The sequence below is a fragment of the Curcuma longa genome, chromosome 21 (genome assembly GCF_044706935.1).
Source record: "Curcuma longa cultivar G26 ecotype Majalengka, Jawa Barat chromosome 21, ITB_CL_G26_1.1, whole genome shotgun sequence".
In the NCBI taxonomy this organism is placed as follows: domain Eukaryota; kingdom Viridiplantae; phylum Streptophyta; class Magnoliopsida; order Zingiberales; family Zingiberaceae; genus Curcuma; species Curcuma longa.
Window position 1 is genome coordinate 13,072,226 of NC_133881.1, and position 27,267 is coordinate 13,099,492.

At 35.9% G+C, this 27,267-nt stretch overlaps 3 protein-coding genes across 4 annotated transcripts; all 3 read right to left on the bottom strand.

Annotated features, from left to right (window-relative positions):
* Positions 1-2,764: 2,764 nt before the first annotated feature.
* LOC141814154 (putative transcription factor bHLH041) lies at positions 2,765-5,053 on the bottom strand. Its single transcript, XM_074702111.1, has 8 exons — positions 4,926-5,053; positions 4,701-4,841; positions 4,455-4,560; positions 4,344-4,358; positions 4,182-4,247; positions 3,426-4,001; positions 2,964-3,332; positions 2,765-2,902 (listed from the first exon to the last, which is right to left on the bottom strand). The coding sequence occupies exons 1-8, from the start codon at positions 5,051-5,053 to the stop codon at positions 2,807-2,809; spliced, it is 1,497 nt and encodes a 498-aa protein (XP_074558212.1). The 3' UTR covers positions 2,765-2,806.
* Positions 5,054-5,590: 537 nt separating this feature from the next.
* Positions 5,591-15,874, bottom strand: LOC141815365 (V-type proton ATPase subunit B 2-like). The gene is made up of 15 exons (XM_074703317.1): positions 15,775-15,874; positions 14,947-15,010; positions 13,652-13,707; positions 13,447-13,545; positions 10,730-10,789; positions 9,485-9,596; positions 9,173-9,381; positions 8,095-8,223; positions 7,843-7,980; positions 6,941-7,091; positions 6,613-6,695; positions 6,455-6,502; positions 6,307-6,360; positions 6,140-6,223; positions 5,591-6,053 (listed from the first exon to the last, which is right to left on the bottom strand). Exons 2-15 carry the CDS (start codon positions 14,999-15,001, stop codon positions 5,868-5,870), a joined length of 1,464 nt encoding a protein of 487 aa, XP_074559418.1. The 5' UTR covers positions 15,002-15,010; positions 15,775-15,874; the 3' UTR covers positions 5,591-5,867.
* Positions 15,875-16,635: 761 nt separating this feature from the next.
* Positions 16,636-26,586, bottom strand: LOC141815364 (V-type proton ATPase subunit B 2). Of its 2 annotated transcripts, none has more exons than XM_074703315.1 (15): positions 26,507-26,586; positions 25,950-26,016; positions 24,588-24,643; positions 24,381-24,479; positions 21,914-21,973; positions 20,457-20,568; positions 20,144-20,352; positions 19,227-19,352; positions 18,990-19,127; positions 17,996-18,146; positions 17,681-17,763; positions 17,532-17,579; positions 17,384-17,437; positions 17,216-17,299; positions 16,636-17,131 (listed from the first exon to the last, which is right to left on the bottom strand). In XM_074703315.1, exons 2-15 carry the CDS (start codon positions 26,005-26,007, stop codon positions 16,946-16,948), a joined length of 1,464 nt encoding a protein of 487 aa, XP_074559416.1. In that variant the 5' UTR covers positions 26,008-26,016; positions 26,507-26,586; the 3' UTR covers positions 16,636-16,945. The 2 variants fall into 2 exon arrangements, with proteins under 2 accessions (XP_074559416.1, XP_074559415.1); XM_074703314.1 differs by having other exon boundaries at positions 19,227-19,355.
* Positions 26,587-27,267: the final 681 nt, after the last annotated feature.

A 27,267-nucleotide genomic window follows, 5' to 3' on the forward strand; every position in this document is an offset into this window, starting at 1 on the left:
GTTCCTTTCCTGTTGATTTATCTGATAAGATGGCTCGCCACAACAAAACTCCTGCTTTTACCAGTATTGCTCAATTCATGATCTTTTTCTACACTAGCATAATACCCATTTGTTTGTTGTAATGTGACAACCATAATTCATTGATCATCTTGAAGGTTCAGCAAAATTAGCTGCGTAGAATCCCTATGCAATCTTCAGAACTAGGAATAGGGAATTCTAAAACCTAATTGTAAAGTATTTTGATAGGTTGGTATCATGAAGTCTTGGTTAGACAATCTGTCAATTGCTAAGGCATTTGTTCCTGTTGAGATCAGCTTCTGGACACCTTGCTGGCTTCTCAACACCAAGACGGAACCGAGTTGAGTGAAGAGGGGTCGGGAAGCTTGCAGATCCTGCGAAAAGAGCAACTGTGAGAAAGAAGGTTAGGGGTGCCCTGGCGCGACCACTCCGATGCTTAAGTCAGTAGGTGATGGAGGAAGAAGAAACAGGAGGAGAGAACAAGAAGCACAAGAGAGGTTATGAGCGTGTGTGTGAGCCTCTCTTTCTCTGGAGAAGAATGAACCTTATATCTCTATGAGATGGACGTCATGTCGCGTCATAGGTAATGATTTTGTCAGAAGGAATGAAGTGGTCAGAAGAGAAGTCCCATCGTTGACATGCAATTGTAGGGTCATATCGCATGTATCTGTCAGAGTATAAACCATAACTAGTGTCAGGGGTCTGTCAAGAGAAATAATGATGGGAGGAGCGATCTTAGATAGGGCAGGGCACCGAGGATCGTCATGAGGATTCGGCTCGAGCCTAGGAGGCGGTTTTCATGCGGAGTCGGCTCAACTTGAATCTAGGAGTCTGTCTCTCCGAGGTCTCGGCTCGGATTGGGAGCCCGTTTCTCCGAGGTCTTGGCTCGGATTGGGAGCCCGTTTCTCTGAGGTCTTGGCTCGGATCTAGGAGTTTGTCTCTCCGAGGTCTCGGCTCGGATTGGGAGCCTGTTTCTCCGAGGTCTCGGCTCGGATTAGGAGCCCGTTTCTCCGAGGTCTCGGTTCGGATCTAGGAGTCTGTCTCTCCGAGGTCTCGGCTTGGATCTGGGACCCTGTTTCTTCGAGGTCTCGGCTCGGATCTGGGAGCCCGTTTCTCTGAGGTCTTGGCTCGGATCTAAGAGTCTGTTTCTCCGAGATCTCAGCTCGGATCTCGAAGTTTGTCTCTCCGAGGTCTCGGCTCGGATCTGGAAGTTTGTCTCCCCGAGGATCTAGCTCGCTCGGACTTAGGATCTGGAAGTTAAAGTCGCGGCCAGAAGACTGATTCAGGTGACCCGTCGATTTGGCTGCTCAGGGCCGGCACAAGGGTCGGATCAAGTACTCCGAATCCGAAGCTTTCAACTCGGTCAACTCCTCACGGCCGTAACAACATTCTTGAAATCTAGATTGCAAATAACAGTTTTGAGATCTAGATTGCAAATAACAGTTTTGAGTTTACCGGTCCACTTTGCTTTTATGCCATGAGGAGGCTGTTCTGATCAATGAACTATACAATGAACACTCTTATCTTGTTTTAAATTGCAAGTGTACTATACAATGAACTATGGCAAAAACATGTTTTCATCTACTCTGTGTAGTGAAGATACTCCAATAGTTAAAAAGAGTGATTGAACAAAAGAAGCAAAGAAATTTGCTTCAGATTAACCCCTTGGGAAACAGCTTCTCATGAATTCCAAACTGAAACTGAAATGTCTTTCCCTAATCAACAACCTTGAGCCAAAAGTAGTAACCATAGATAGAAGAGGTGATACAAACTGTACAGCTACAATATCAACAAGGCTGCTACATATGACTTAAGTCCCCGGGGCAATGGTGCAACGGTAGGACATCCGGGTTGTAACTCAGGGACCCGCGGTTCGATCCCCAGCTACGGCGTATTTGCAGGAATTTTCCTCCAAATGGGGAACGCAATCAAAGGATGCTGGGCATCTGGATTGGCCGCCGTATGCGCTTCTCGATTTACCCTGGTGGTCGGTGGGAAACTTCTATGGGATCGGGCTGACCACCCCCAGAGATGTGGCTACTGAGATTATCATTTTTTTTTTTTGGCTACATATGACTTAAAGATCAGTTAAACATGATTTCAGAATAGAAAAAAAAAACAAACTGTTGTGGTAGAAGATTTTTAGTTGGATTTGTTGGTTCAGTAGTAGTTGTCCATATCTATGTTAGAGACAATCAAAGATGACAATGGAATAAAGTTCTGAGCTCATGGACAAGCACATTAAGGTGGATCACATGCCATGCCTCTACTGAAACAATTGCATGCTTCCAATGGTACAAAGCATAGATCAACATTTGATTTGTAAAATACATTTTGTTGAATCGATATTATTTACAAAAGGATTAAATGATTGGGCTATGGGATAAGAGCAAAACTCCAAAGCATGGAATCAACTAAGATAGTGGAGGCAAGAATCTCTGTTTCTACTATTTTCCCCTTCCATTTCCATTTGAATTTATCTTGTACTGTTCTTACCAGAAATATGGGAGGATATATTGTTGGTGTGCATTAATAAATTAAGGTCATTATAAATCTACTTATTAATAGAAAATTGATAATAAAAATATATTATGAGCAATAATAGAATTGTATAGTACAAATTGCTTAGCTATGCTACATTGTTAATATATTTTTAAAATAAAAATGTTACTAATCGGCATTCAATATATAGAGCTTAAGTTTTTTAAGGATCGATCTACCATCAATTGCACTAGAAGAGGGACAAGCATAGAATTCATTGCATGAACAATCTGTATGGAAACACACATCAACCAACAATGGTAGAAGCTGTAGATTTGTCCAATACATCATTCACTGCCTCCACCACAACTTCCTTGAATAACTCCTTATTGAAGTCACAGTCCTGCCAAAACATATTCGAATAAACAAGGGCATTATTGTTAAGTCGTAAAATTTGATGATACCTTAACCGACACTGTGATGCTTGCTTTCATGTGAATATTTGGTCGCGGAGATCTTGTGCTTGCCTCCATCGATACCATAGTCAAATCCGCCTTCTTGTTCAGATATTCAAGTACAGAAAGAATCAAATTTATCATGTTGCATTCGGTCCTCACTAGTATTGAGAGTGTGATTTGCTTGCTTGTAGATGTCGATTCGGATGTTGACTCGGCTACATGAACTTCCACTCTTTCACCATTTGAATCATGCTCATGCTCATGAAGTTTAAGTTGCATCTCTAGCTGTTGATTCCTCTCCTTGAGCTCGGATATTTGGGTTTTCAATGCGTTTAGAAAGTTCCTAGCATTTGTAAGCACTGATGCCTTGTCCTTCTATCAATTCCAGAACAAAAGTTAACAAGTTGACAATGCAATCTTAAAGCCTTTTCTTTTTCTTATGATAATCTCAGAAGATTTGATGCATACCTTGGTCCCTTGTGGGAGTACCATTCTAAGAGTCTCAAACTTCTCATTGAGTTTCTTGCGACGCTGACGTTCTGATATCGTGTGAAGCAAGTTGTTGTCGCTACTCGTAGCGGCTCGAACCTCTTGCTTTTGCACTACAAACTCTGCCTTGCTTATGTTCCTCAACAGGCTAAACACCCTTTTAACCATCCTCTGTCCATCAGTAATAGGTGCAAAACATGAACCTCTATCGGTATTATCGTAAGGTTTGAATGCTTTTGTAGCAGCCTTAGACGATAGCCTAGAAGAGGTATTAGTAGTCGAGGAGATGACAGTGAATATGGCTCTCGCGATCACTGCATCATCTCGAGAGGTGTTCGAGTAGGCCTTTGCAGTGATATGGTGTGGCAGAAGAGAAGATACATGCTCTGGGCTTTCTCCTCTGTTAGATAGAACTAGTGGCGATGATATGGACGATGAAGAATTCGATCGGTTGTGGCCTATAAGTGGTGTCATTGGCAGCAACTCCTCTCCGAGTTGCGACTGTTGTATGAACTCCCGAGTGAACACTTTTCGGGCATTCATATGCAAGTTTGCCTACCAAAAGTTACAAAAACTGAGTTCATGTTGCAGAGAAAATAAATAGTCATATTCTAGCAACTCAAGTTCTGAAGAAGTTGAGCATGTATCATATCTTTGGCATGCTAATAGAATTGGCTCAAGATTTAACAAATTCCTAGGACTATTAGATCTCTTTTCAACGAATTATGAACTTACATAATTTCTAGAGATCGTTGTGCCGATTTCTATTTCTCCACTCGGGCATCGCAGAAAAATTGCAGTCTATATCAAGGAAGAAGTGAGTTAGTTGGAACCTTAACAGATTAAACAGTGAGTTAGCAACAATTGATCGACAATATTCAACATTTTGTAGCCAACCTTAATTCCAGCTTCCTGAAACAAACAAGTGTATCAGTAATTAAGTAGTTGCAACCAAAGTAACACTGGTTTTTGAAGTAGTACTAGACCTGATAAGTTTTAGTATTTCACCTGATAGAATTGTCGTTGAACTCGCAACGAAGCCAAGTCAATGAGCTCCGAATCGCCAAGTTCAACATAGGGAAGGTTGTTCGTGTATGCCAATCCTGGAACAGAACTGAACAAGCACAAATGAAGTTATTGAAGATGGTCTGTCTGTTTCCAACTCAAAGCACTTGAACAGTTGATCGAAGATTTGTAGGCAGTCCTTTGTATGATCTTGTTACTAAGAACATCCAAACTCAGATGAGTTTTCACCTAGAGTGCTGGATGTCGATAAGAGATCCCATGTAGGCTTCGAAGAGGCTCTTAGTGTTCGAGGAGGTGCCCGAAGAGGAACTAGGCCGACCGCCATTGTCTTCATGGTGCCAACCATCCTTGGACGCCAAGTAATAGCTACTAGAGAGAAGTACTAGAAATACATTAGAACTCTTCATATAGTTGAGTGTAAAGGACTAAGGATTACATGTATCTGTAACATACTTGGTAGCTGATAAATAGTGAAGAGGAAGAGGAGCCCATAGGCAAATATAAGAGCATCCCAACGAGCCGCCGGCGATGCAAAGGAACCGCCGACGGGCATTGGGGCTGAGGAGAAAGATGGAGTCCATGGTGACATATACTCATTCTTGCACTAATAAGGCTGTGAAGTCTAGAGCTAATGAAGAAAAGTAGTCGTTCAAAGTCTTCGATACAGTGAGGTGGGTCAGACGATTCAAGTGGTTAACAAGTCTAGAATTAAAGAAAGAAAAGTAGTAGGTCAAAGTCTTTGACCATGTGTGAATCCATGTGCTCACTGTAGAGGACAAAGCTCTTGACATGGATCTTTAGATGCCATGAAAAATTTCCACGTTGACTGACTGCGAGTGTCCAACTCTCCACATTGACTGTAGTAGTCAATAGTTTTGTCGGATAACAAGAATTTGATTTAAATAACACACTCACACTCACTGCCTGATTAAGGTACACTAGTTTTAGTTTTCGACGATTTTCTTAAAGCTCTCCACTTTTTCACACAAACATATGCAGTAACTCCAACAAAATTCCAGCGTGAAGAAACAATAAAATTCCAACAAAAACTAAGCCAAACAAAAGGGCTGTGATCAAGCATTTGATTGAAAAATAGTAGCTAATAATATTTTTAGAACAAAACACAAAAGATATATATATAAAAATAAGCATCAAGATGGCGCCGCCATACAATCAGTATAAAGCTCTCCGCTTTAAGCAGAATGGAGTGGTGCATGAGAACATATTTTTACAAAAGGTGTGCTTGCAGGCAATGATATTAATAATGCGAGCAAAAAGAACAATCGAGATAAGCAAACAAAACAATGGAGGGAAAACAGCCTGAGTTTCTGAGCTTTAGTATACCAGCAACTTATTCATGCAGACATCCATGGAATTTGAAGTTGTGAAAGGAAATTAGTGTGCTGCCTCTCTGCTGTAATACTGATCTAAGGTCTTTGCAGGAATACGGTGGAGAAGCTCGCGAGGGAAAATGCGTAGTAGAGTCCATGCGAGATCGAGGGATTGGAAGATGTTACGGGTGTCGTAGGCCCCTTGTGCGACAAATTTCCTTTCGAACTTGTCCAGGAACTCCAGGTAGAGCTGCACCACAATGATTGAAAAATGGTAGTGTCATGGTTTCGGATGAAGGCCATACAAAACAGTGGAAGAGGAAGAGAGAAAAATACCAAGTCCTCAGATGAGAGAGCCTCCTCTCCCACCACTGCTTTCATTGCTTGCACATCCTTTCCGATGGCATAGTTCGCATAGAGCTGTATAATGAGGAAAGCAATAGAATGAATTGAGATTCAAATGCAAAAACATAAATGCAATCAGTGTAAGAATTTACGCAGACCTGGTTAGAAACATCCGCATGATCGCGACGAGTCATGCCCTCACCAATAGCACTCTACGAGCAAATTAATTAAATTATAGAGGAATGTAGAAAGAGTATGATCTCCATGATTTGGAAACAAAAATGTAAAATCAGTCAAGAAACTAACTTTCATCAACCGAGATAAAGAAGGGAGAACGTTGATTGGAGGATATATCTGCAAAGAAGAAAAGACTAATCAGTTTAAACCCCAACGGCAAGAGTATTAAGCTACACTGTAGTTCTGCTATTTTAGGAACAAATGTACAATGTAGCCACGTAAATTACCTGACGATTATGGAGCTGCCTATCGATATATATTTGACCTTCAGTGATATAACCAGTAAGATCGGGAGTAGGATGTGTTATATCTGTCAAGAAATACAAAATTTCAAACCTGACACTGTAGTTTTTCTGCCTAAAGATACTGCAAATGGGAGGAAGCATAGATGTTTCCAGAGACATTCAAAACATAATGAAAATGTAGAGTATAATCTCTTCTAGATATCACATCCATTTCTTTGCAAGAAATTTACTAGCCTAAACTTGCATTTGGGAAGTGAATGAGAAAAGAGAAACCTAATAAGTTACCAAAAGTGTGTAATTCTGTGCATACCATCATTTGGCATGGTTAAGATGGGTATCTGTGTAATGGAGCCTTTTCTTCCTTCTATGCGTCCAGCTCGCTCATATATAGTTGCCAGATCAGTATACATATACCCTGGATAACCACGTCTACCTGGCACCTCCTCTCGAGCTGCTGATACCTAAAAGCATTAAGACAAAAAAAAAGAGGCATTTATCTCATCATTTTAGTCACATAATAACAATAGGAAGGGCATGAACCAAGACAAGAATCATAAAGTTAATAAAAAAAGAAGTAATTTGCCTAAACACAAACTAATTGGAGCTAAGAAGTGCTTCATTGGTCGAGCAAGATGAATGAGGAGTACAGGCATTTGTACAGAATGAAACTCCACTTTGGATGATGCTTCAGAGATATGGGCTGAAAGTCGCTACATAGAATGCTATGTTTAAAGTGTGCATCTTCATACTCTTCAGGAAATAATGGTAAGATACAAGTAATGAGAGACAAAACAATCAAGGGCTTGCAAGATAGCCATGGCAGATAACAAAACATGAACTAAAAATCATGAAACACCAACTTCAAAAGTAAAATCAGAGGATGAGTGATTATGCAATCAGATGAAAGGCTTCACCCTTTTATCATAGATCATAAAACATTATTAAAAAAATAAAAACCTTTACGGACTTATGGTTTAAATTTAATTTCTAGAAAGTTTAACTAACTTTGCACTATATAAAAAAAATTTCAAAAAATTCTGACTATTTTCCTACTGTTTAGATGATTTTGGATAAATACAAAATAACACAAACTTATTATCACACATTTAATGGGTTACACCATAAGATGAATTGAGAGGCCATCACCAACAGATTTTGATGTGATAAAGAATGTTGTGAACATTCAGAAGAAGCACTAGAGTGGAGTTTTACCTCACGAAGAGCATCTGCATATGAGCTCATGTCAGTTAAGATGACAAGCACGTGCTTCCCACACTCATAAGCTAAATATTCAGCTGTTGTAAGAGCAATTCGTGGAGTGATAATACGCTCAATAGTGGGGTCATTTGCCTGGACAACATAGTATGAAAGTGAATACATCCTTAACCCATTTATTGTACGCAAAGCATTGCATGGCCAAGGGAAGATGTAGTAGCATAATTATAGAAATATCAAAAAACTTACCAAATTTAGAAAGAGTGTTACTCTTTCCATAGAACCGTTCTCTTCAAAGTCACGCTTGAAAAATTGTGCAGTTTCCATGTTGACTCCCATGGCAGCAAAAACAATAGCAAAGTTATCTTCTTCACCATGCTGATGGAAGGAAACAAATATATGAATAACTTACATCAAAATGCCTAAGCAGAAATTACTAGATTTAATGATGAAAACCAGTCATGCTTTTATGGTTATTGTAACTGATCTCATCACCTCCTATATTACCTATATCTGCAAGCTAAATAAATACAAACATAAAAGTTCTTCTTAACCATGTGGAAGATATACCCAGTAAACAACTCATAAATTAAGGATATGAAAAAGCATAATGGCTAGGGCTTACATGATGTATATCTAAACATAACCAACTTCTGATAGTTTGTTCATTGCGATTAATAGCCCAATCCAAGACAGTTTAGGATTTGTGCAACCCAAGCACCAAGCATATATCTTAAGCAACTGTGCAACTCATTTGGAATCTTAAGTTTGGTGGAGATGAGAAGTCAATATTATCAATTATTATATTGGATATTAAGAGATGAAAGGAAGGTGCCAGATGCAATGCAAATCAACTCTAATTCTTCAGCTCTTTATCAACTCATCCATACCCATATGAGACATTAACAGTCTGAATGATACCCAACACCTCTATCACGGGGAAACAGTTTTAGAACCATCATCTCAGATGTTTAGATCTGCATATTGTCTAATCACACACAATAAACAAAAAAAAAACAGAAACAATAACCAATCCTTGCTTTGTGAAAAATAAGAGTGAGACAAAAGCAAAGCCGTATAGAAATCTAATACTCCTGTAATATTGCTATAGTCCAACAACCATCAGCTGATAGAATTAGGTAGGTTAAGGCACAACATTATGGTCTTGGCAATAAACAAATTTTACAGTCTAGAATGTATTTGCATCAAGTGTCAATAGAACTTGTAACTTGATTACAAGATATCATATAGATCTCATTAAAAAACCAAACCAAGAATTACAGCATACAAAATTAATCACCTAAAAATGACAATAAAGTTGAAATACCTCCAAAAGGTTGTCAGTTTTTTCTAGACGCTTAACAAGACCAGCCTGACGACAGATTTGAGCAGCTATTTCATTGTGCGGGAGACCAGCAGCAGAAAAGAGGGGGATCTTCTGTCCTCTAGCAATAGAATTCATAACATCAATGGTCGATATTCCTGTTTGGATCATTTCTTCAGGATAGGTTCTTTCACTGGGATTGATGGAACTTCCTGGAACAAAATGTCAGTTGTTGGAAGTTAATAATCCTTTCCAATGAAAGAATTAGTGAACTGTCAAGGTTTAAAAGGAAAATCCATTTTTATATTATCTCACCAGAAATATCCAAATAAGCCTCTGGCAAAATAGGAGGGCCATTATCTATAGGCTTTCCAGAACCATTAAAAATGCGTCCAAGCATATCAAGAGATACAGGGGTCTTTAGAACCTGAATCAAGAAAAGATAGAAGTCAGCATTATGCAGTAAGCCAAAAAACACTTAAAAGTAGCATAAAAGAAGTAAAAATTCATATGGTTTTACATCATTTGACACAAACAGACATTCAAATTATGCAACATAAATTGTCAGACGTAGATAAATCTCATCTTCATGTGTTGTGCACATTCTTCAATAACAAATTAGTGAAGAATGATAGGTATGGGTGGTCGGGGTTGAGTCCGTTCAAGGAAAAGAGATCCCAAGCCATTCCTTGAGAAAAAATGACCCAGTCAAATTTTCCCGAATCAAGTTTTTTTTTAATGTGTACCAAAAAAATTAATTGTATGAATTAAAATAGATCATATTGGTAGATTTGGCAATATGGTAGATTTGTTTTTCTAATCTTTAAGTTTATTAAAAAATTTTGGAGATAAATACTTTTAAATACAATTTGGGTCTTGATAATTTTCAGGTTCAGTAGATCTTCTCGAAATTAGACCCGAAATGTGAATCTTCTTAATTATAAAACTTGAAAGCGACTAGAATAAAAACTACAGCCTAATAAGAAAGAGATGGAATAAAATAAACCAGACCAAGTCATTTGTAGCGCACATTGTGAGGAACAAGGGAGCAGTTTTTCAACTCAACTACACACGGGAATATTCCTATTCATTAAATTGATTTAACTAGAAAAAAGAATATCATATGTTCATAAGATAAATGTTGAATGGGCAACTAGACTAACACAAACTGACTACCATGGTAGTAGAAGACTCGCATATGTTGCCTTCTACTTTGTTTGTTTGAGGCTTGAAGCTATAGCATCATATATAGTAATCTGAATGACTGTAAATTTTGAACTTCATGAATGGAAACAGAAAAATCAAGCTCAGATTGTTCAATAACTAAAGCTCGAGTAAGTGACTGGAAGTAGTTGTATGTTAGCTTAAAATTGAAGCATACATAAGGCATATCAGTGAATAAAACTACTCGCCACACATATGGATTTCCCATCTTCTATGTGTACCAAATTCATAACTAAATCTAATACACTTTAAAAAACAAAATAAATCATGTTAAAACATATTCGTGCAGAAATATGCATGCGCAAAAATTTCATATAGGAGATCAAAAAGATTCACCTCCCCAGTGAATTGAACAGTGGTGTATTTGTTGTCAATTCCTGAAGTTCCTTCGAAAACCTATGCAACAGTGTAGAAAAAGATACAAATAAGATAAGCTTTAAAAACAGAAGTATTTCTTGATCCTCAACATCTTTGGTGAGTTCCAAAGCAGTATGAAATGTGGTACTTTACCAAACAAAATGAGACACCGGTGATTAACATGCTTTATGTGTAAGCATTGAGGAACAACAAAAGTGCTGATTTTCAAGCAAATAATGAATACTTAAATTCCTTGGAATATGAAGTTAAAAGATACCATTCCCATTCTAATATCTATAAAAATAATACCTTGGTAGAAGCAAAATCTCTAAGGTTCCATCTGCTATGATGGATTATTGCAATTTTCTACTCTTCTCTTTTGACAACCCAAATCCTGGAAATACTTCATCCATGTGATGCAGTTTAAACAAGAAATTTTCAAATTTGGAAGTACTGAAGTAGAAAATTTTAAATGTATATGGGATTTAAGTCCATAGAATTTGTAAGATATTATTTTGGTTAAGATATAGTCAACCAGATAGCTTTTAATTATTAGTTAGGGGAATAAGTTAGTTTAAGGACAATTTATTAGCTTACCAAGTTTGCACGGTTAAGATCATTTCCAAGATTGAGTCATCATTCACCCTTAAAAGCCCCCAATATCGCCTTGTTTGATTTTCTTTCAGTTGATGAAATCCGGGTCTCTTTATGAGTTTTGATTTTCCTATTTCCAAGTTTTGTTCACGTTAGTCCTACATCAAAGGGTAACAGAGCAGTTCACTACTCTATTCTAGTTCTACCTCTCCCACACAACTACCATATCCCTTTGAACCTTTATGATCCCTACCATTTAGAACCTGTCTTGCAGATTTGTTCCCCAATAGATCTGAAAACACCTGCACCTTTTCGTTTGGAACAACATCCCAGGATACCCAGATCCCTACTCCTGCTCCCTCTCCCACACCATGGCACCTTCCTCTATCATCTATTGTTGAAACTTCCCATCACCGCCTATTGAAGCCGACATTCTCTTAGCAATATGACTGGTGTACACCACCATGCATTCCCGAACCAACAGCTCATCCTCCACCATACAGGGCTATCACCTTGGTCTCTGTCACAAATAGTTGGCAATCTCGCTGCCACCATATCGTCTTCCAAACCAGTAAGGAGCCAGGAGCTACTGCCTCGACAACAGACAAGCACTCTCTGCACAGACAATAGCCACTAACACATTCTTGGTGGATCTGACATCATCACCAAATCATCTCCATAGATCAATACCTTCCACCTGCCGTTCTGGACAAAGAGATTGCACACCCTTCTCCCAACCCATTAGCACTCAGTGGCGCATTTTCCTCTTACAGAGTCCTCCTGCAGCATTGCTAAAAAATGGCCCCAACTTCAGAGAAAACACTCAAAACTCCTTAAACACGCTTTTTTTTTTTACTCCAGCAAAGTTTCTTTTGAATTATGTAACTTAAATTACGAAGGTGCCATACGATGATTTGATGCGAAATTTCAATATTTGTTCCCTAGTAAGCTTGGTTCGTTAATGTTCATGAACAAAGTTCATGAACAATTTATAACTTATTTATCAACTCACGTAAAATTTAATTGTAAATTTGTTTCTAATTTTTTATTCAAATACATAAAAGTATAATATTTTATAAATGTTTATAATCTTAAATTATTCTTAATATGTTAAAAATAAGAAAATAATATAAATTTCATGTATTAGATAAACTTTAATATAATTTATAAGGAAAACAATGTTATTAATTCAGCTCAATCTCAATAACATTTTTAATAAACAAGTTTGAATAAGCCCGATAAATAAAGCTTGAACACAGCTTAACTTGGCTCAGCTCGTTTACACCTCTAATAAAGTGTGATACTCAAATTCAACTTCCTCAATTTTGTACATACTACATGTTTACTGCAATATAAAGAAAACATCAATCAATTCTGCAATCTGTCTTCATGTGGATTTCTTTTACCATGATCTAAAATTGTATTAGTAACTCCTGCCAAAATTATGTCATACATAATGTAATATATTCCTAGGTTCTTAGATCGAAAGACACCAGCTAAGATAGAGTAAATAAAAAAAAGGGCAGCCCGGTGCACGAAGCTCCCGCCATGCGGGGTCCGGGGAAAGGATCCATTGTACGCAGCCTTACCTTGCCTTTGGCAAGAGGCTGTTTCCAGGATTTGAACCCGTGACCTCTAGGTCACATGGCAGCAACCTTACCGTTGCGCCAAGGCTCCCCTTCCTAAGATAGAGTAAATATTCAAGAAAATTGTTTTTAGTGACTCTAAATGCCCATTGCCATGCAGTTCTGCAAACAGAATTGATTAAGCAACTAATTTGTGTCTTTGCCATCCTCTGTTCTGACTTTTTTTCACACAGAATTTTTATCTTAGGGGCTAATTTTGTTGTTTCAATCCTCCGAAGGCCATAAGTAAGACAATAGATGCATGCAAAGATATGACAAATAAGAATAGGCAATGGTATCAAAAACTGATGAGACAGAATTATTATCAGAGCCTTCTACAACTTAATCCATGCAAGTGAGCAATGGACAGTATGTCCACACTTAGTCAACAATAATAATACAGAAAAACATAAAAGAAAAAAAATTATAAATGCTCTACAGAACTTAAATGGAGTGAATATCTAAAATCATACACACCTGCACAACAGCTTTCTCACCATCAACTTCCAGGACTTGACCACGTCGAATAGTGCCATCTCCTAGTCGAATATTGACAATCTCCTGGTACTTGGGACCCTGAAAGACAATTGTAATAATGAGAAAATTAAGTGTGGGGAACAAAGAATGGAAACCAACGTACATTTTCATAATGGAAAATACAAGAGCTAAGAGAATGTAAGACCTTCACTTTATCCAAGATAACTAGTGGTCCTGCCACTCCAGAGACTGTCCTGTACTCTGTGTCAACAAAAAGGAACATATAGGCCCACAATAATTGCCATTCTCAGGCCTAAGAATGAAGACTGAAGTAATATAACAAAGGCCATTTTGAGTTTAGAAGAAAAAATCTGAAGAGACCCAACTAGATTTCACATCTTGTATTGAGTTGAAATTTTATAAGCCAAATAATGGTCAATTCATAATATTTTGTATTACACAATGCATGTTTTAAATGTAAGAAACCAACACAAAATTATGCTTGTTATCATAAAAGAACAATTGATATCAATTTAAATGGTTAGTGATTTCTTTTATTTCTACTATCTTTAATCCTAATCGGAAGCAAAAAAGGAATCGTCCACTGAGGTATCCCCTAAGGTTTTTAGGTTGTCCAATAACATGGATATGAAGGAAATGACTCGTAATGGTGTTTATTATAAATTTTCTTTTTTTCAGGACGTAAAATGAAAATGCACATAAGTACTGAGGATTCAAATGCTTCTGAAAAGAAATACCAGCTTTAAAAGCAACATGAGTAAACTCCATGTGATAGATCAGCTAGCCAAGCAAAAATGCACAATCAATTATCAATCAATCAAGTAAAGTAGATACAGATTTTAAATATGGGGAGGCCAACAGATAGTACAACAACATCGAAAGGAAATTTCCAACTATTTATAGCAAGATATATGGATCTTATGCAGCCATTGCACTCTATGTGAGGCCATACACTTTGGTACAAGGCCCAAGGCAATCTCTCTGAAAAAGTGGTCATTTATATATCTGTGGGCATTGTAAGCAATCCACAACATGTTAGCCTCAAGAAGATTAAAATTTAGTGAAAGACAACTAGAATTGTTGAACTCTCTAATCCAAGATATAACAACATTTAACTCAAGATAGTTTTTAGTACACCCTTCATCCACAGTTTGCTGATGCAGTTTAGCCCTATTTTACCTTTTTTCTTAATTTCATAATGTAAAAAGATAGTCAAATCACCTGATCAAAACTATATGCATACAACTCTAGAATATAAAACATGGTTGAAGCACAATTATGGCAATTTTCTGAAGCCTCAGATTGGTGGGACTCAAAGGATGTTGATTGTTGATGCTATTCAATAGTTCAGACCTTTCCACGTACAGAAAACTAATCAACAGAAAAATACCCATCAAATTTCTTTATAGTTTATATGGTCAGCACAAATCAGACTATACAAAAGAAAATGTAAGCAGGTGTATGATGATATCTCCATACCCATGCCAATCTCCAGTGATCCCTCCTCCATGTCGACACCCTTCTTTTCACCCATACTTGAAACCTGACAAAGTTAAGAAGCAACAGCTGTTAGCATAACATTTATTAAATGTAACCATGTGTTTAGTATCCTATCATGCACTAATAGACGAAAATAAGTTTTGTTCTGAATTATAAAGAAAAATATAGAACAACAGCGCAGAATGGACCTTTTGGCTTAGGCAGTCAACTTATTATGATAACAAAAGAACAAAACGTTGAAAACTTTTCACACAGATCCCACCGAACTTTTTAACTCAACTGTCAGCACAAGATAGAAATTTCAAGAATAACAAATTACATGCTCTACAAGAGAAGAGAAAAAGGAAGCCAAGCATGATCTAATCCGAGGCTTACTTCTAAAAGAAAATTAATAATAATAATAATAATAACAACAGAAGAACTCAAATTCTACTACCTACGAGTTCAGCTTACACACGTGTGCGTACATGCTTCATCCAAAATCAAAATTGAAGAACTCTGCTAATAGTTATCAACTCAGATTTCGCTCTCTTGCCTCCAAAAAGTCCTCAAACGAGAGATATCGATCGAAATATAGCACCGTAAAGAAAAATAAAGAAGAATTGTCATATGCAGATCCAATAAAACGATATGCTAGGTCATTTCTCTTCTAAAACTGGAATCAATCGAGACGAACAGATGAAATCAATCCATAAATCCGATCCGCCAAACCAGAAGATCGTTCAAACGTATATATGACTGCAAAGATCACGAATCGGAGGACCAACGAGACGAGATTTCCTCTGAGGTGGCCAATCGGAAGCATACCTGAGAGTGGATCACCGAAGGGGGTGAGGAGGCAGAGCAGTGGGCGAAGAAACAAGGTGGGAATCTGATGAAATCCGATAAGGCCAAAGCCTAACTGAGGAACCGAGCCGGGTCCAGTCTCGCAGGCTAAGAAAATGGACCGATTGAATCTGAATACAAATCGCGGTCCGACTGTTAATTATCTCTACATGATTAAACAAACTTTGATAAAGGAATCAAAGATAAAGTAATACATGTGAAAATTAAATATTTATTTATGATATCCATTAAATGAAAAATAAAAAGTTTTATAACTTTGACTATATTAAATTAAATAATTAAAAAAAAATCCCACTAAATTAAAGACAAGCCTCGAGATTGATAAAATGGCCTCTAATTTTGTTGGAATTAGCGCACTGATTTTTAAAATTTAACATTTTAAAAAAATGTCAAATTTATTCAAATCTCAATCAGACATCCTTGCATTCACTTAACCAAACAACTTTGGTTTTAATCAAAATTAAGTCTTCACTTACTTACGAAGACTCAAATTATGAATTCGAGGATATCTCCTAAATGTCATTATCTCGAATTTGAGATATTGATCCACATGCATCTTGCGGCACAAAGCAATTCTTTAAATCGATTAATTCTGAAGATGATCTTCAAAATGCTATTTATCTTCATGAGTTAGATGAAATAAAAAAAATGAAACAAATATGAGAGAGGTCATTCATTGTTTTATTTTCCAAGGATTAAATAAGCAAAAAATCAAGCAATTCAAGCATTATTCATTCGTATCTTTGGATGAAAACAAGAGACAGGTGGCTAACATAGAGTGTTCCAGGAAAAGAGTAGTGAGAAGAAAAAAATAACTTCTACTAATTTCCGAAGTCATTTCTCTCAAATGTTTATATATATAAATATAAATTTTCCCATCGATCATAACTTTATATTACATCAAATACAAAAAATCAAAAAACATTTCTAAAAGGTACACTGTATGCGCAGCAAACGCGCTGAAGTTGCCCTGACACGTGAATGACAGCGATAATAATAGACTCGAAGATTTTTTGGTTTCTCAAAAATATACAGACAGAATCGAGTGCACCAGCAACTAAGTTCTGAGCTTTCGTACACCAGGAACTTATTCACGCAGACACCAATGGAGTTTCAGATCTGCGAAAGGAAATTACTGTGCTGCCTCTCTACTGTAATACTGATCTAACGTCTTTGCAGGAATACGGTGGAGAAGCTCGCGAGGGAAAATGCGCAGTAGAGTCCATGCGAGGTCAAGGGATTGGAAGATGTTACGGGTGTCGTAGGCCCCTTGTGCGACAAATTTCCTTTCGAACTTGTCCAGGAACTCCAGGTAGAGCTGCACCACAATGATTGAAAAATGGTAGTGTCATGGTTTCGTATGAAGGCCATACAAAACAGTGGAAGAGGAAGAGAAAAATACCAAGTCCTCAGATGAGAGAGCCTCCTCTCCCACCACTGCTTTCATTGCTTGCACATCCTTTCCGATGGCATAGTTCGCATAGAGCTGTATAATGAAGGAAAGCAATAGAATGAATTGAGATTCAAATGCAAAAACATAAATGCAATCAGTGTAAGAATTTACGCAGACCTGGTTAGAAACATCCGCATGATCGCGACGAGTCATGCCCTCACCAATAGCGCTCTACGAGCAAATTAATTAAATTATAGAGGAATGTAGAAATAGTATGATCTCCATGATTTGGAAACAAAAATGTAAAATCTGTCAAGAAACTAACTTTCATCAACCGAGATAAAGAAGGGAGAACGTTGATTGGAGGATATATCTGCAAAGAAGAAAAGAGAAGTCAAGTTAAATTCCGTAGGACAAGTACACTTCTGGTCCGCTATGCTACGAACAAATGTACAATGTTGCCATTTAAATTACCTGACGATTATGGAGCTGCCTATCGATATATATTTGACCTTCAGTGATGTAACCAGTAAGATCGGGAGTAGGATGTGTTATATCTATGCAAAAATGCAAACCGTCAATCCTGACACTCTAGTTTTTCTACCTAAAGATACTGCAAATGAGAGAAAGCACAGATGTTTCCGGAGATATTCAAAACATCATGAAAATGTAGAGTATAATCTCTTCAAGATATTACATTAGGATTATTTGCAAGGAATTTACTAGTCTAAACTTGCATTTGGGAAGAGAAGGATTCTTAAGCTACCAAATATTTAATCCCATACATACCATCATTTGGCATGGTTAAGATGGGTATCTGAGTGATGGAGCCTTTTCTTCCTTCTATACGTCCAGCTCGCTCATATATAGTTGCCAAATCTGTGTACATATAACCAGGATAACCACGTCTACCTGGCACCTCCTCTCGAGCTGCTGATACCTAAAACCATTACCATAAAAAGAACCTTAAACTCATCAATTTAGTTGCATAATAGCATTGGAAGGTTTGAGACAAAATGAGAATTAATGAATGTAATTTGCCTGAATATAGACAAACTAGAGCTTAGAAGTGCAACTTAATTGCTAGAGAAAGATGAAATAGGGAGTAAAGGATTTTGCAAAGAATGAAACTCCATTAGGACTACACTTCAGATGGCTCAAATTTGCTATGTGGAACCAATGTTTAAAATGTGCAGCTTCATATTCACCAGGAAACAATGATCGATACAAGTGAGTGAGATGATGGAAAGCTGGCCAAATAGCCAGAGATGATAACACAACATGAACACTAAATATCCTGAAACATGAACTTCCAAGAAAAATTTAAAAAGTGACATAGCATGAATATTAAACTGGTGACAGGACTCAATCCATTCATCATACGCCATAAAAATCATGACTTTTACAAACAAAAGATATATTGTGTGAATCAAATGCCATAAAAACTTTTTTTGATAGAAAGTGTGACTTTGGACTGTATAAAATAACTTTCAAAAAAATCTATCTAGTTTAATACTGTTTAGATGATTTTGTGTGAATACACAATAACACAAACCTATTAGGATACAACTGGGATGCCATTACATGGATGGCCAGTTCATCAACATCTCAAGGGATTAACAAAATATAACAACAAACAGTACACTTCAATAACATAAACAATTCCTTTAAGCATGCTACATACATTCTAGACATGATATACAAAACATACATATAGAAATAGATTTGATTATATAAACAATGTTGTGAATATTCAGAAAAAAGAATTAGAATGGAGTTTTACCTCACGAAGTGCATCAGCATATGAGCTCATGTCAGTTAAGATGACAAGAACATGCTTCCCACATTCATAAGCTAAATATTCTGCTGTTGTGAGAGCAATTCGTGGAGTGATGATGCGCTCAATAGTGGGGTCATTTGCCTGGACAATAAATTCTACACTAGTTTATTCATGTTAATCATTGGCAGGGGGAAAAGAAACAGTAGCATAAGGAAATTATATAAATAGTAAAGAACCTACCAAATTTAGAAAGAGTGTCACTCTTTCCATCGAGCCATTTTCCTCAAAGTCACGCTTGAAGAACTGTGCAGTTTCCATGTTAACTCCCATGGCAGCAAATACAATAGCAAAGTTGTCTTCCTCACCCTGCTGATAGAAAGAAGAAATATATGAATAACAATACACACCAAAGTGCCAAAGTAATATGGTTATTGCAACTGATCAAACTACATCCTATATTACCTATACATGTAAGTTAATTAAATACAAACATAAAGGGTAATCTTCTTAACTATTTGGCAGTGCAAGTTATACTCGTTTAACAACTCATTAATTAAGGATATGAAAATAAGCATAATGATTAGTCCCTGCATGTTAAATGAATATCTAAGCATAACCAACTTTTGAGTTTGTTCAATCAATAGCCTAATCCTAGACAGCTTAGGATGTCCAACCAAAACACCAAGGATATATCTAAAGAAACTAAGCAACTTATTTTGAATTAAGTTTCATGGCAATGGTAATCAAGGACTATAGTCTATTAGGTATAACATTTATGTTCTTGACAATAAAAAAAAAATACAGTCTACAGGATTTATTTACATCAGTGTCAATGGAACTCATTACTTAATTAGGAAATATCTTGGTACTTTTATCAAAAAATCAACAACCACAATTAATATATAGAGGTCAAGACAGGTCAGGCCATGGGCATCTGTGGTGGGGAATATTTCTTACTTAATTCTATTATGTAACATGGGTGTATTAGCATGAGCATGTCAGTGCTAATGTTTCCAGAAACAAATTTGTATGTACCCATGCTATAAACCTAAAAACCTTGCTCAGATAAAGTTATTTCAAGTCTTACAATGTGCTAAATTAGTCACCCAAATGATCATAGTACTAGTAGCTAAATAAGATCAGTGGGGTTGGGATACCTCCAAAAGATTGTCAGTTTTTTCTAGACGTTTCACAAGGCCAGCCTGACGACAGATTTGAGCAGCTATTTCATTGTGTGGGAGACCAGCAGCAGAAAAGAGGGGGATCTTCTGCCCTCGAGCAATAGAATTCATAACATCAATGGTTGATATTCCAGTTTGGATCATTTCTTCAGGATAGGTTCTTTCACTGGGATTGATGGAACTTCCTGGAACAAAATGTCAGTCATTGAAAGTTAGTAATCCTTTTCAAGGAAAGAATTACTCAACTGTCAAGGTTTAAAAGGTAAACCCATTTTTAATATCAACTCACCAGATATATCCAAATATGCCTCAGGCAAAATAGGAGGGCCATTATCTATAGGCTTTCCTGAACCATTAAAAATGCGTCCAAGCATATCAAGAGATACAGGGGTCTTCAGAACCTGAATCAATAAAATATTATGTGGTAAGCCCAACAACACTTGAAAGTAGTTAAAGAGTAAAAACTATAAGAATAATTAGACCACAAGCTACTGAAACTTTCAAATGTGGATAGAAACTAAAGTTGAATGGTTGCTGCACATCCACATGACATAACAACGTGACATGAATATGACAAAAAATTGAAACACAAACTATGGAGAATGTTGCAAGAAGATAAAAGTAGCAGAAGATTCAAATTGACACAACTACTGAATAAATTATTTTACGTTAATTCCAAGCAGCATGAGAAAGTTTGAACTTTTAACTAGATTAACATTTATAAATTTAAATTTTGGAAGTCTTAACTAATTTACATGGTTTGATAGAGAAAACTCATGTTTATGTGTTGTGCACATTCTTCATGAACTAATTAGTGCGAGTAATAGGTATTAGTCGGTAGGGTTGAGTTGATCAGATTTTGTGAAAAAACCCAACACAGTCTCATGGTTCATGGAAAAGAGATCACAAACCATTCGGAGAAAAAAATGACCTATAGAATATTCCTGAATCAATTTTTTTTAAAGCATACCAAAAGTTTTAATTATTTGAACTTCAAAATAAAGTAGGATGAAGTTGTAGCTTTGGCCATATGGTGATTTTTTTTAAAAAAAATCTCAAGGTTATTTTTCAATTTCTATATATAAATACATTTTATATTCTATAGAATTTGGATCGTGATAAATTTTTAAGTTTTTCTAAATCATGTCAAAATTTGACACCAAAAATCAATCTTATTGAAATTTGAAAGCAACTAGAAAAAAATTCTAGGGTTTGACAATAAAAAGGAATGGGGAAGCGATTTTTCAACTCCACAACACATCTAGAACAAAGCTTGCTCTAGAAATTCCTATCCATTAAATTGATTGGACTAGAAAAGGAGCATATCATATCTTCATAAGATAAATGTTGTGTGTACTACAAGACTAAAACAAAGTGATTGATATGGTAGAAGCCTAACATGTTTTGACGTTTGCTTTTTTTTGTTTGACTTGAAGTTATAGCATCATACATAGATAATCTGAAATGACTGTACATTTTAAACCTCATGAATGGAGACAGAAACATCATGCTCTGATTGCACAATAACTAAAGCTCATGTGAAATAACTGGAAATAGTATGTTGACTTAAATTGAAGCATAAAGAAGAACATGTTAATGCATAAAACTAGTCACCACACATAAGGATGTGCAACCTTCTATATTTACCAACCTCAGAACTCTAAAAAATATATATCATGCTAAAACATATTAGTGTAGAAATATGTGCATGCATAAATTTCATACAGGAAGGTCAAAAAATATCACCTCACCGGTGAATTGCACAGTGGTGTATTTGTTGTCGATTCCTGAAGTTCCTTCAAACACCTATACAACATAGTGTGTAAAAGAAGATACGATTAAGACAAGCATTAAAAACAAAAGTACTTCTAGATGATCTTTGTTCAATTCTAAAGCAAGAACAAAATGAGTTATTTTTACCAACCAAAAATGCGTTAAACTATGCAATTTGGATATTATAGTATAGCCTAAAGCATTGAAAAACAATAAAAAGTACCGGTTTTCATGCAAATAACAATTACATAAATATTTGGAATATGAAGTTAAAGGATACTGTTTCCATTATTCTCTATCAAATAATCCAATGGCTCAAGCAAAAGCTCTAAGGTTCCAGACATCTGTAATTTTTTTTACAACAACACAAATCCAGCAAATACTTCACCCAGGTGAGGAGTTTTCAATAAGGAAATTTCAAATTTGGAAGTTTAAAGTAGGAAGTTTCAAAATTTATGAGTTTTAGAGGTCTTAGAATTGTAAGATATATTTTGATCAAAACATAGATAATTTGATAACATTAATTATTATTTAGGGGAATAAATTATTTTAATAGTAGATTATTTGATTACCAACTTTGTAGGGTTCAACTTATTTCCAAGATTAGGTTATGGTTGTTAGTTTACCAAGTTTGTAGGGTTGGGTTTATTTCCAAGATTAGGTCATGGTTGGGCCCTTGAAGAGACCACAATTCCCTCTTGTTTGCTTATTTTTTAGTTAATAAAATTTGAGTTCTTTTCATGAATTTTGAATTCCCCTTCCTAGGTTTCGTTCATCTTTGTTGTTACATCAAGTGATATCAAAGTCAAACTTGGTGCCCTGTTCTCATTCTTCATTTCCTATACAATTACCCTATCCCTTTGAGCCATTCTGCTCCCGACCTTCCAGAACCTGTCTTTCTGATCTATTCCCCCATACACCGCATGAGGCCACCTGCACCTTCTTGTTCAGAACAACAACCCTATAAAACTCAGATCCTTAATCCGCCTCCATCACTTGCACTATCACCTAGTCATGTATTGCAAAAACTTCCAATTGCCACATGCTAAAGCCAACATCTTTTAGTGATGCGGCTGATGTAGGCTGCCATGCATTCTCATGCCAACAATTGATACTCCATCACACAATTCACAAAATGACCAAAAGGAAAACATAGATGCAATTATTCCTTTTATTTATTGGAAGAGGGGACCGAAGAAAAAGATAATGCATAATTATGTTATGCTTCTTGAAGATCAAAATTCAGATGATGTAACAAGAATTTCTTATTCGTTACAAAGAATGCCCAAATTGAAGAAGTTGATAAATCGCCTCAAGTTGACTTCTCTTTGGTAGGGGAGATATGATATAGAAAAATTAAGGGATTTTTAAAATTGGAACTTTGAAATTTTACAAGTTTGAGAAGTTGTAAGATTTTACTTTGGTTAAACATGACAACTAGGCTAATTGGATTCTTCTTTAGGGGGATAAGTTATTTTAGGTATGAGTTATTTATTTATCTAGGTTGTAGGGAATTATGCTTATTTCTTCTAAGATTGGTCATGGCTAACCCTTTAAAAGAACCCAACCATTCTTGTTATGTCATCTTTCAATTTAATAAAATTTAAGTTCTCTTCATCAGTTCAAGTTTCTTCTTTGTGAGTTTGTTTTTCCTACAATGTTATCACAAGGAATTCTCCAACAATGACAGAAAAATAATAAATTTCCCATTGTAGTCATTTCTTTCTTGGTTCTTGAACATTTGGGAATCTTCATGACAAAAGAATATATGTGTGCTCAACATTTTTATAACCCTAAAGAAATAACAGGAATCCCCAAAAGTGGCATTTGACAAAGTGTTACACATTCATACAACTTCCTCAAATTAGTACAGATTACATAGTTTACCCAAGATTTTGCAATCTGTCTTCGTTGTGAATTTCTTACCATGCTCTAGAATAGTATTAGTCAATTTCAGCCAAATTATGTCAGTCATAATGTAATATATGATATATCCCTAGGTTCATAGAACAAAAGACACAAGATAAGATCTAGTAAATTATTCTTAGTTACTGTTAAATACCTATTTCCTTACAGTTCTGCAAGGAGAAATTATTTAGTGATTAGTCTGTTCTATTACCTTCAACTGTTCTGACAGTTCTTCACACTCAGAATTTTATCTTACGAGACAATTTGGTAGTTTCAATCCTCCTAATTCCTGAGGTCATCAGTCAGATAATGGATGTATACAAAGATATGACAAAGTAAGAATAGGTAAAAGTATCAAAAACTGATGGGACAGAATTATCTTCAAGCCTTCGGCAACTCAAACCAAACAAGTGAGGAATAATGGATTAACTTTCATACTTGATCAACAATAATCATGCAGAAAACTGTAAAGGAAAAAATGACAAGTTCTCTTCAGATTTTAAATAGGACGAATATCTAAAATCATTCATACTTGCACAACAGCTTTTTCACCATCAACTTCCAGGACCTGACCACGTCGAATAGTGCCATCTCCTAGTCGGATATTAACAATCTCCTGGTACTTAGGACCCTGAAAGGCATTTGTAATAATGAGACAATGAAGTATGAGAAACTAACAATTGGAAGTTAGTGTACATTTTCATAATGAAAATACATCAGAGGTAAGACGATGTAATACCTTCACTTTATCCAAAATAACTAGTGGTCCTGCCACTCCAGACACTGTCCTGTACTCTGTCTCACCAAAAAGAAAAAGAAAATCAATATGAACTTCTAACACATTATAATGTTACAAAAAACTCATTGACACTTGAAAGCGTCGTGAAATCATTACAAAAAAAATGTGCAATAACAGAAACCAAGAATAAAGCCCACTGCACTTCTCTGTGTCATTAATAGCAAAAAAACTCATAGAAATTCACAATACATCAATGTAATTATAAAAAAATCTGCTAGAAATAGGTGGAAAAGTTCAGCATAATTGCTCATTCGCATGCTTAAGAATGGAAATAAAATATAATAAAATCCATTTTGAGTTTTGATGAATTAATCTGAAGAAGCCAACTAGATTTTGCATCAAGTAATCAGTTGAATCATCATATAAGCCAAATAATTGTTAATTCTTAAATTTTTTTTACACATATTGCATCTCTTTAACGTAAGAAACTACATAGTTTATTTACTTCTAAAAATAAGACTATAATAATTAGAAAATGAATTGAATTAAAAATTCTATTACATTATATCATACTGATATTCAATATGCTCCACATATGTTAAAGTGTATTGAAATGAATTTAAATGGATTTTACTCATTTAATCCCTACATTTTCTCTTTTGATAACACCATATCTATTAGATAATTGAATTTTTAAAAAAATCTTAATCATTTTTACTTTATGTATATTGAAACCAATTTGTATAGATTTTAAAGATATGATTATAACAATTAAATTACAATTTTGGAGAAAGAAACTACAAAAAGTAACAAATATTACTTGAATTCATCTTGACATATACAATGAAATATGCTAAAACATGTTGAGTGTCAGCATAGTAGAATCCTCATTAGCACAATCAATGTAGGTGGCACATAAGAGATTAACAAGGGTACATTTTGACTATGTCGCCTTGCATGACGCATAATTTCAAAACACAACTTTAGTAGACCATTCATCCTCAATTTGATAATGTAGTTTAACCATATTTTATTTTTTTCCCCTCTCAATTCCATTATGCAAACCAATAGTCAAACAAGCTAGTCAAAGCATGGTGAGCTCTGGACCAAAACTATATGCATACAACTCTAGCATGTCTATAATGATTGAAGCACAATTATCAATTTTCTGAATCCTTAGACTGGTGGGCCTTTAAGGTTCAAGCTCAAACAATGTTGATTGTTGATGCTACTCAATAGTTCAGACTTCTTGCACACAAAAAAACCCACCAAATTTTTAGTTTAAAAGCATAGATCAGATGATCTTAACAAAGGAAAATGTTCAGCTAGTATAAAGTCAGACTGATGATGATAGCTCCATACCCATGCCAATCTCCAGTGATCCTTCCTCCATGTCAACCACCTTCTTTGCCTCGCCCATGCTTGAAGCCTGAGGGAGTTAATAAGCAACAGATCTATCATAATTTTTAGTAAATGCAACCATCTATTTAGTATGACTAATGCACGAAGATACGTTTTCCTCCGAATTATAAAGAAAATATAAAACAACAGAGGAGAAAGACCTGGAAACCAAACCGTGATCTAATTCGAGGCCTTAATTTCAACTTTGAAAAAACAAAAACTCAAACTCTAATGCCAAGAAATCTACTAACAGTAATCAACTCAGATTTAAACGAGGAATATCGACCCAAAATATAGCGCCTTAAAAAACTAGCTAAGCAAGAGTCATCGTATGCAGATCCAAAGTAACGATAAGATAAATCGTTCCGTCTACCATTAATATCAAAAAAAAAAACCGATCCGCCAAACCAGCAGATCGCTCCCAATAAAAAGCACACTTGGCGACGAAGATCTCAACAATCATGAACCAGAGATCAACGAAACGAGATCTCCTCTGAGGAGACAGATCAGAAGCGCACCTGAGAGTGGATCGCCGAGGGGGGTGAAGCGGCGGAGAAGCAGGACGCGACGGGGACGAAATAATTAGGAGGAAATGAACGATTTCATTAAACTTCTCCCACCGCGGCGATGGCAATCAGATGGGCAACGAAATGGCTATCGAAAGCCGTCCGATCGAGAAAATCAAAGCAAGTAGATGATCCTAATCGTTAGATCTGTGACTCCTCCCTCGCGATACTGTAGACAACATGCTTCTCTGTGTTGGTTGTAATATGAAAATACATAATAAGCTTCAGCATGCATTATTGCTTTTTTTTTAATCGGGAAAAGAAAATAAGGAGAGAAAAATAGTTGAAAGTAAAAATTCCTTTCAACATTTTTTGTTTAGTGTGAAAACTATTTATTAAAAAAAATTGCTCATTTTCATTAGAGAAATTTGATTTCTCCTTAAAAATTCTCTCTTCGACATTTTACTCCCAAAAAAATAAAAACATATATACATATATATATATATATATATATTTTCACACGTATAAGAAATACTTTCATGGTCTTATCAAACTTAAATTGTTGATAAAATAATTTGATTGATTGCAAAATTCAAAAATAAAAAGAAGAATAATAATATCATAGAAGACATCCAACTTCAATAAAAAAAGTAAAATCTGCAGTTGACTATTACATAAAAGGATATTAACTAAATTTCGTCAAGATTCGACCCTTGTCCACTTCAGCAAATCTGCTCCGTAATAATCAATTCAACCATATCCCAAGAACTACA